Source organism: Sceloporus undulatus, chromosome 1, assembly GCF_019175285.1.
Source record: "Sceloporus undulatus isolate JIND9_A2432 ecotype Alabama chromosome 1, SceUnd_v1.1, whole genome shotgun sequence".
NCBI lineage: Eukaryota > Metazoa > Chordata > Lepidosauria > Squamata > Phrynosomatidae > Sceloporus > Sceloporus undulatus.
Genome location: NC_056522.1, coordinates 79,717,069 through 79,727,346, shown reverse-complemented (window position 1 = coordinate 79,727,346; position 10,278 = coordinate 79,717,069). Strand labels below are relative to the sequence as shown.

The window sequence follows — 10,278 nt, the reverse complement described above, 5'->3', positions numbered from 1 at the left end:
AGCTCAAACGGCGCCGAAGAAAGCCAGCCAATCCGAACGCCCGTCACAAACGCGTGACGTAGTCTTCGTCTTGAGCGGTGGGTTGTGATTGGGCGTTGGGCAAGACAGGTTCCTTTCGCCCCGCCCCCTTACCGTCGCGTAGCAACAAGCGAGGCGGTTGAATGTGTTCCAGTACTTTCTAGAACAGTGGTTTCCCCAAACTGTGCTCTTTATTAAGGGGTTTTGTTGGACTTCAGCTCCCAGAATGCAAGGCTATTGGCCAACGTGGCTGAGGCTTCTGGGAGATGGAGTCCAAAAAAATCTCATTAAAGGGCACACAGTTTGGGGACCGCTGTTCTAGCAAGTGTTTCCGTGCTCCAAAAGTGATGCTTTTGAGAGAAATAATTTTGGGAATAAGCTCTTCCAGAGCATGGCCAAATAGCCCAAAAAACCCACAAAAAAGTATAGCTTATGTCTTGTCCCCCCCTGAAATGTTTTAGATTAAAAGGACATTTTCCTGAGCCTCAACATGAATGTTAATAATATGGCGTTGGGTGAAGCTAATGACATACTGGGAAATGGCTCCTCAGTCCTCGTTTGGAGTAGGCTGAGGAGAACTGGATAGCTTCCAAAAAGATTGGTGACTGGTTGTGCATCTGCACTGTTTGAACAGCCACGGCTCCATTCGGACAGAATCCTGGGATTTGTAGTTTTGTGAGGCACCACTTCATGCATCTCCACACAAACAGGTTTTACAAAACAATCCTAGGTGCATCCACTGGATAAATGATTTGGCACCACTTTTAACTGCCATGTTTTAACTGCCATGGAATCCTCCGATTTGTAGTTTGTTGTGACCCGATGTACACCTACATTTCAGTTTTCTGTCCAGGAGGAATTCTAAAATATCTTCCATTTTGAGCATGACAATAAAGGATGAATTTTTTAAAGCTTTTATTTTGTAACGGCCTCCGTTTTCCTTTAATGCTCTACATTTTGCAATGCCTTGTGCTCCTTTGCAGTCACCCCGGTTGTGGCACCAGAGCTGACAGAGAAGGCTAAATATCCCACAAACTCCAAATCCCAGAATTCCGCTGCATTAAGCCAAGGCAGTTAAAGCGGTGTCAAACTGAATTATTTCTGCAGTGCAGATCAGGCCATAGAGATCAGTGTGAAGACACAAGAAGAGGCGTCCAGCTGAGGCTACCACCAGTCAATGCTTTAACCTGCAGGTTCTGTCACATCTTTAGAGCTCTGAAAAGCTAAGACAGGCTTCCCAACGTGAGTCATTCATTGTGTAGAAAGATCTTGCAGCACCTTTGAGACTGAGAGACTGCTTTAACAGCCCTGGCTCAGTGTTAGGGAATCCTGGGAACTGTAGTTTATTGTGGCCTAAGAGAGCTCTCTGACCTAAATGACTCACAAAACTACATTTTCCAGAATTTCCAAGCCAGGGCAGTTAAAGCAGTCTCAAACTGGAATATATCTGCAGTGTGTTTTGGACCTAACTGAAAGAAAGAAGTTGAGAGCATGAGCTTTCATAGACTAAAATCTACTTCCTCAGTCCATATGCATGATCTGAGGAAGTAGACTTAAGTCTGTGAAAGGTCATGCTGCCAACTTCTTTCAGTTAGTCTCAAAGGGTTAGTCTACCAGATCTCTCTACATACTGATTATACAGACTAACAGACTCTATCTTTGAATGAGTAATTCACGTCTGCTATTCAGAAACCATTTTTAAACATCCTCTGCAGGAGAGCAAGGGACAGCTGTTCTTGCAATCCAAGGTTTCGCAGCAGCTGTGTTTGTTGTGTCTCCGCTCTGCTCTTAACATTCTCGATTCCTCCATTTGTGTCTAAAGGGCAGATTTCATTGCTATTCCTTCCAGGGACAGAAGGGAAAAGTTATCTGGAAAGTAGACACTGATGTGGGGTGCATCTACACTGCAGAAATAATCCGGTCTGACACCACTTTGACAGCCATGGCTCAAGGCTATAGAATCCTGGGGTTTGTACTTTGTTGTGACACCAGGGCTCTCTGACAGAGACAGCAAAATGTCTCACAAAACTACAAATCCCAGAATTCCATAGCTTTGAGCCATAGTTGTTAAAGTGCCGTCAAACCAGATTATTTGTGCAGTGCGAATACACTCTTTCAATATTTTAAAATGTACAAGTCTACAGTTCCGTTCAAGCTTTGGCTGCATCCACACTGCAGAAATAATCCAGGCTGGCACCATTTTAACAGCTGTGTTTCAGTCCTATGGTGTGATTTGTAGTTTGCTATGGCACCAGAGCTCTCTGACAGAGAAGGCCAAGTGTCAAACAAAACTACAAATCCCAGAATCCCACAGCCTTGAGCCACAGCAGTTAAAGGGGGGTCAAAGTGGATTATTCTTGAAACGTTAATGCAGCCTCATTGGCCCTTTCTAGAGGGAAGGAGGCGTGGCCAGCAAAGGGGACCAATCAGAAGCAAGGTCAAACTTGCGCGTGCCATTCCTTTCTGGCGTGCGTAGCGACGTAATGAAGCACTCCCTTCCCATAGTAAAAATGGCGTTCTCCGGTGTTTTGTAGCTGTGCCCCAGTCCCTGGCCACGTTTTTCCAGGAGCGATGGCTCTGAGGAAGCCGACTTTGCGGCTGGGAGTTACGGCCAGGGGAATCCGGGAAGCCGGTCCAGGTACGCAGCTCTTGGGGTTTGGTTTTGAAATTGAGATCTATTTACATTAATGTTGCACACTGCAGGAATAATCCGGTTTGACACCACTTTAACTGTCCTGGCTCAATGCTAGGGAATCCTGGGTACTGTAGTTTTGCGAGACATTTAGCCTTGTCTATTAGAGAGCTCTGGTGCCAGAATAAACTACAGTTCCCAGGATTCCCTAGCATTGAGCCAGGACAGTTAAAGTGGTGTCAAACCGGATTATTTTTGCAGTGTGGATACAGCCTCAGCTTAGCCATGGAAAACTAGTTGCGCAACCTTGGGCAAGTCACACTCTCTCAGCCTCATGGCCAAGGCAAGCCTCCCTTGAAGAAACCTGCCAAGAAAATCCCTGTGATGAGGTCACCATAAGTCAGAAACGCACACAGCCATGGCACCAGAGCATTCTGACAGGGAAGGGTAAATGTCTCATGAAACTACCATTCCCAGGATTCCATAGCATTGAGCCATGGCAGTTACATGGGATCAAACCAGATTATTGCTGGATGCAGCATATGACTGTGGTGACCAGGGTTTGAGTCCCCACTCAGCCATGAAACCCACTGGAGTGACCTTGGGCAAGTCACACTGTCTCAGCCTTAGAAGATGCCAATGGCAATCCCTCTCTGAAGAAACTTGCCATGAAAACCCCATGATAAGTTGGCCTTAGGGTCACCATAAGTCAAAAATTACTTGAACACGCAGCAACAGCAGCAAATGCTATTATAGTAGTGTGTAAAGGTACAGAATGAAAAATACAAATGTAAGAGGCTTGATAGAGTGGTTTTTCTATTATATAGTTTTAATTAGAGGAATAATGGGAAAGGGGTGGGTTGTTTATAATGAAAGGGGTTGTTGTTGTAATACGTCCATGAGTTTGGATTTCAGTATCTTTTAAACGTCCATGTCATGTATTTTTCTTTATTCCTTTGAAGGGCTTAGATACAGCTCTGCTATTCCATCTGCTGAGGAAGAAGTGGATACAAGAGAAAATGAGATTGTAGCTCCTGACTTCACTAACCGGAATCCACGTAATCTGGAACGCTTGGGTGTGGCAAGAAAGGAGCGGGGTTGGAAAACCACATGGCCAAAACGGGAATATTGGCATAGGTAGGTTAGGAAAAAATATAGGACAGCAGAGTTCTACCAATATCTGGTTGTTGTTTTGTGAATTTATTGCTAACAAAAAACTAAGAGCCAGAGTGGTGTTGTGGTTTCAGTGTGGGCCTAGGACTCTGGGAAACCAGGATCTGAATCCTTGCTCAACCATGAGCCTCTCACCTGCAGAGGAGAGCAAAGCCAAACTCTCTCTGGAAAAAACATACCAGGGAAACCTTGTGATAGGTTCACTTTGTTGTTACGTGCCTTGAAGTTGTTTCCAGTTTATGGTGGCCCTAAGACAAACCTGTCCTGGGATTTTCTTGGCAAGATTTGCCTTCTTCGGAGGTTGAGGCTTTCCATAGCTGAGTGTGGATTCAAACCCTGGCCTCCAGACTCATAGTCCAATGTCCAAACCACGCTGGCTGTAGGTTCACTTTAGGATTGACATAAATATAAAATGACTTAAAGGTGTACAATAACAAAAAAGAAGCAGTTCCATTTTATCCAATGCTGTCTTCTGCAAATCTAGAGAATCTTATACTAAAACCATAATTTCACCTGTTTTAGGGCTTGTTATTCTCTTCACAATATTTTCTGTTCTTGTGTAATGCAGCTATTCTGAGCTGTAGTTTCAGGCTGTCAGGTGTATGTTTCTTAAAATTAGTTTCACAGGAGAACTTGTCAGCAGCAATGAGAATTTGTTTCTGATTTCTGTACTAAAATCATGATAATATTTTTCTCGGTTTGCTATTCAGGTTGCGACTTGTGCGAACACAGAACCATGTGGAGGCCTATGTTGAGCACTGTAGTGGTCACATCTTAGTCTCTGCTTCCACCCGGGAGTGGGCCATAAAGAAACATCTTCATAGTACATCATGCTTATCGGCATGTGAGAATGTAGGACGTGTGCTAGCACAACGTTGTCTTGAAGCAGGAATTGGCCTTGTGGACTTTGGCGCTACAATTCCATGGGAAAAACGTGCTGATTCGGCAAGTAGATTGTTTTCGGGGGTGAAGGGTTAGGGTTTTGTTAATTTAAAAAGTCAACATACAGTTCATCCCACAATTCATCCTCTTACCGCAGCTGAAGGACAGCTGTATTTTCAGCAAGATGTGGTCTGGCTGTAATGGTAATTATTTTACCTGCTCCTTTAATTATTGGATTTATAACCCATCTTTCTTTAGATGATGGAAATAACAGTTTCTCTCCTTGTAGGAGTGCTAGATGTCAGCATTTGGTTCATAGTCTTACAATTAGAAATACTGTATTTTATGCAAGAGGTTGGAAACTTCTCTGAAAAAAATGCAGTAAGAAATGTGAAAAACCATTCTTTATGCAAAAGAAAATGCTATTAAGTGGCTGAATAAAGGTTTTGACTTGTTTCTTTTGTCTTAAAACAGGTCAAAAGATTTGAAAATGCTATGACAGAAGGTGGTATTATTCTGAAAGAGGCGCGAAGAATCTATGAACAAATCGAAGATCCATGAGAAGACCATGAGAAATACTGTTTGAATAGACTATCGGCTGCTCTACCATTGCAGAGCAAATAACAATAATCTATTTCAGAGCTTTAATAATACTAAAGTTCATTTTGATAAATAAAAATGTAAAGACAGAGTGGTGTTGATGTCTTTTTTCTTTTTGGCTAGTGTTACCTAAAAGTGGACTTCACCTGGAAACTCATGCAGCTAGTTGGATTTCAAAACAGGTGTATTCCTTCTCACTTTGACAGTTTCCTGCTCTCTTTTCAAATAAATTTCATAAGCCCTTTCAAATATAAAGTACCCCTTCTTCTAGAAAAAGGAAAACAAGAGGCAAAGAGAAATATATATATAGAGAGAGAGGGAGGGAGGGAGGATTGTAAACTAGGCTTAACATAAACTGGCTCTATGTTCCAAGAATATTTTCTTGGAATTGGTATCTGTACAACACACACTTTGTGGCTAAAGTATTAAGATCTTCTGACCATCGTAAGATAGATGGTAAATATCTGTCTATTTTTGGCTATAATTTTTCATCTTCAGTAAAAGTATGCAGGATATAACTAAGTTTACTATTAGTTAAGTTCCAGATTGCAAGAGTAAAGCTTAAAATACATAACTTATTTGCAATTTGCAAATATCTAAGATGTTTCTGATACAAAATTACTAAATCAGATTGCATTGAGCCAGAAAGGAGCCACCACTCCACATCCCCACATGATATAACACAAGGACAGTAAATTGTCTCAAATACAATTGAATAGTTTTAGGCAATCTGCCATTCTAGAGTCACACAAGATTCCAATATATCACTCTGTGTGTCACACATACATACATGCTTTCAATTTGCCTGTTGATTTAATAGCGACTCCATGAATTTCATAGAAAATTTTAAAGTAAGGAAAGTGCAGAGGTGATTTTGCCAACTTTTTCCTGTGAAATAAGGCCTACTGGTATTTGTTGGTGGTCTCCCATCCAAGTACTAACCAGGGCTGACTTAGATTCCAAGATCAAACAGGATATGGTGCCTTTAAAGTATACATCTTTTGAATTTTGACTATGTTTACCAGTTTATTTATTATTTGCCAAAGAGACTTAAGTTCTTACTGCATTTCATGTGGGTACTTCTGAGCCAACAGGGAACTCTATGGAACTTGATTTTGGATCTATTCAGACCAGGGTTTGAAAACAGTAACCAGGATTACTTACTAAATATTGGCACACATCTGATATAAAATATGTTTCCCAAAGCAGCTCCATTATATGAATGTGATTGTGTTATGTGTGTAGATGTTTATACGCACACACAAAATGAAATAAAAATAAACGTATACTTCAGTTAACAAAACCTCTGACGAATAAGCTCCTTCCTACAAAGTCTTTACAGGAGCCCAGCCCCCTGTTCTTTTCTTGTCTAGTCTCTAGCCAGCAGGGCTGGGGATTTGTTTGGTTTAGGTTTTTGTTTTATTTTTGCGCATCTGGCATTGGTTGGATGGTGGCAGGGGACTGGAGAAAGGCAGACTTCTGGTGTTCGGTTGCAGCAGTGTGTCTGCAACAAACAATGCAGTAAAGCTTCACCTGGGAGAGAATGGGATTCTATTTTAGGTATGTATATGCTTACCTACAACCCAAGGTAAAGAAAAGAAAAATGGAAAACAGATTAGCCTGCCTGGCATGTTGGAAAAGCGTAGATCTAGAGTTTGCCACCAAAATGGAAATCAAAAGAAAAGAAAAGAAATCCCTTGATGTATTTTGGAAGCTTTCAAGTGATCTGTAGAAGATTCAAAATGCTTTTGTTTACTTATTCAAGGCTTATCTGACCTGGTTTCATTTCACATGTGTATATTGTTAATTTTGAATAAAAAGTTTGCTGAAAGCTTGAATGGCTCTTCCTCTCTTTCTCTCTCTCTTTTGGTGATGCAGGAATCTCTCCCTATTCTTTCCATGTTATTTGTGCCTCTAAGTAGCAAAGTTTCTGTTGAGGCAGTCCAGGAACACATCTAGAATCACAGAGATGGAAGAAACCTCAATGGCCGGCCATCCAGTCCAACTCCTCCTACTTCTATTTCTTAGTTATTCCTACTAATTTTCAAAACCTACAGTTAATATTTGATCCTTCTGTTTCTGCAAAAAGATTATTAAAGGTTCCCACTTTAACAGCCCTGGCTCAATGCTATAGAATTCTGGGATTTGTAGTTTTGTGAGATATTTAGCCTTCTCTCTCTGAGAACCAGTGTGGTGCAGTGGAGGCCAAGGTTTGAATCTCCACTCGGCCGTGAAAACCCACTGAGTGACCTTGGACAAGTCACACTCTCTCAGCCTAGAGGATGGCAATGACAAACCTCCTCTGAAGAAACTTGCCATAGGTTTGCCTTAGGGTCACCATAAATCAAAAATGACAGCAAACTCAAGAGCTCTGGTGTCACAACAAACTAGAAATCCCAGGACTCCATAAACTGGAGCCCTGGGAGTTAAAGCATTATCAAACTACATGAATTTTGCAATGTGGCAAAAGCCTTAGAGACTGAATGTAGCTTTCTTGCAGGATGTCCAAAAGACCTCCTTTTCCAGGCCATGTCCTCCATTTCGGCCTTCTGTCCAGGAGGAATTCCAAAATGTCCTCCATTTTGAGCACGACAAAGAAGCATGAATTTACATTTCTAGGAGTGTTTTAGCTCTTATTCGGTCATGCCATTTTTCTTGAATGTCCTCCATTTTGACCATGACTGAAAGCCCAGATTCCTATTTCTATGACTGTTCTTTTCTTGACTTATGTCCCTCTATTTTTCTTCAATGTCCTCCATTTTGAGATGACTGAGAAGCATGAATTTCTATTTCCATGGCTGTTCTTAGCTTTTCTTGGGTCATGTCCCTTCATTTCTCTTCAATGTTCTCCACTTTGAACACAACTAAGAAGCATAAATTCACATTTCCATGGGTGTTTTTAACTTTTCTTTGACCATGTCCTTCCATTTTTTCTTGAATATTCTCCATTCTGAGCATGACTAAAAAGCAAAAATTCACACTTATAAGTGTTTTTTTAAAAAAAAAAAAGCTTTTATTTGGTCATGTCACTCCATTTTTCTTCAATGTCCTCCATCCTGAGCATGACTGAGAAGCATGCATTTCTATTTCTATGATTGTTTTGAGCTTCTCTTAGTCATGTCCCTCCACTTTTCCTCAATGTTCTCCATTTCGAGCATGATTGAGATGCATGACTTTCTATTTCCATGGCTGTGTTTTTCTTCCCCCCTTGGTTGATGTCCCTTCATTTTTCTTTAATGTTCTCCCTTTTGAGCATGACAAAGAAGCATTAATTTCTGTTTCCATGGCTGTTTTTAGCTTTCCTTGGGTCATGTCCCCTTATTCTTCTCCAATAGCCTCCATTTCTTGTGCAGAACAGAAACCCTCTAATGAGGGGGGGAAGGTAGGCCTATAAAAAGCAGCAGCTGCAGGAGCAGCAGGGAGGCAATTTAGAGGGCCGCCATGCAACCACCTGATAGGGAAGTCTTTCCAAATTGAGAGCAGGCTCCTTTGGGGCTCCTAGGCCAGAAGCCCTTAGGAAGGGTGAAGGAGAAAAGGGAGGCAAAGAAGAAGAAAAAGAAGGAGAAAGAGAAGAAGAAAAGATGGATGTGGGAGCGGGGGAGTTTGAGGAAAAGCTGCCCAGGCTCCAGGAACTCATTCTTGGCTGTGACTTTGTTGGTGAGGAAGGCAAATGGAAGAGCCCTTCCTAAGAGCTTTTGGGGCTGGGGAGAGGAAGGAGGACACCACCTTCATAAGTGGGGCTCTTCTTGTTGTTGTTGTTTTGTTGTTGTTGTGTGCCTTCAAGTCGTTTCTGTCTGGTGGAGACCCTGTCATGGGCTTTCCTTGTCAAGATGTGTTCAAGGTTTGTTCACTCTGAGGCTGAGAGAGTGTGACTTGCCCAAGGTCGCCCAGTGAGGTTTCATGGCCCCAGCTGAGACTGTTACTGATTATTGATTATTTTAAAACCAGAATTTTAACCCGAAATCAGCAGGGAGACGAAGGAGTCGATTGGAAAGGAAACTTAGGGCCCAAACAGACAGACCAAAATAAAGCTGCTTCAAGTCACTTTGGAGGTATGCTGTTTAAACGATGCTTGCATCCTACAAGGCCAGAAGCTGCACCAAAGCTTCTGGACTCTTAGGATGCATGTATCGTTTAAACAGCATACTTGCAAAGTGACTCGAAGCAGCTTTATTTTGGCCTGTCTGTATCAGGCCTTAGTTTATTTAGTTTCAGCATTCTTCCCAAATGAAAATTCTGGGACCACAATTCTAAAACGAACCAAGCTTTTTTAGTATATTTTGAACAAAGGAAACTACAAATCACATTTTCATTGGTTACACTGAATTAAACATTTACCCCCCTGTATATTCATAGGATATCCTAGCATATGTCTCTATCCCACGTCAATCAGTCTTTTATCTGTTTGTTTTGTTTCACTGTCCTTAAACTGTTTATGCAGTACTTCTTTTTATTTGGGTTAAAATTTTAAGTTATGAGCCATTTCCAAATTGTTTACATTCCAAAACAGAATGTTTGACATGACCTGGAATAACAGCTTTTGCTCTCATTTTTAGCACTATAATTTTTAACTTCTGAGCCAGTAAAATTCTGAATTTTAACCATTCTACCACAAGACTAACCCTGGCCTTCTCAAGAATCGCAGTCAAGCACTCAAACCACTAGGCCACACTGACTTTTATTTATTTTATAATATTTATTATTTATTTGGACCCTTCCTGCTGAAGAAGTCCCAGCTATTATCCCAGCATAATAACAGCCCACTGCCCAATTTTGCTTTATCTTTATTTTGAAGTAAGCCCCCACAGAACTCAGTGGGACTGGTTGGTGCTTAGGTTTAAAATCCAGAGCCTTAAACTCATTTCAGCAGCTGCGTCTCTCTGCACACTATAAATAATGCAATTTGACGCCACTTTAAGTGCTGTGGTGCCATCCTATGAAATTCTGGGATTTGGCCGTTTTGCAAGCCTGCT

General features: G+C 41.5%; 2 protein-coding genes across 2 annotated transcripts in view; both read left to right on the top strand.

The window, feature by feature from the left end:
* The first annotated feature begins 2,482 nt into the window (after nucleotides 1-2,482).
* Nucleotides 2,483-5,392, top strand: MRPL18 (mitochondrial ribosomal protein L18). The gene is made up of 4 exons (XM_042463275.1): nucleotides 2,483-2,656; nucleotides 3,613-3,787; nucleotides 4,534-4,768; nucleotides 5,180-5,392. Exons 1-4 carry the CDS (start codon nucleotides 2,590-2,592, stop codon nucleotides 5,264-5,266), a joined length of 564 nt encoding a protein of 187 aa, XP_042319209.1. The 5' UTR covers nucleotides 2,483-2,589; the 3' UTR covers nucleotides 5,267-5,392.
* A 2,936-nt stretch (nucleotides 5,393-8,328) lies between these two features.
* Nucleotides 8,329-10,278, top strand: part of PNLDC1 (PARN like ribonuclease domain containing exonuclease 1) — a 29,227-nt gene continuing 27,277 nt past the window's right edge. The window contains exon 1 of the mRNA XM_042463287.1: nucleotides 8,329-8,962. Within this exon, the coding sequence (XP_042319221.1) occupies nucleotides 8,887-8,962 (76 nt within the window). The 5' untranslated portion in view covers nucleotides 8,329-8,886. The remainder of the gene's footprint in view (nucleotides 8,963-10,278) is intronic.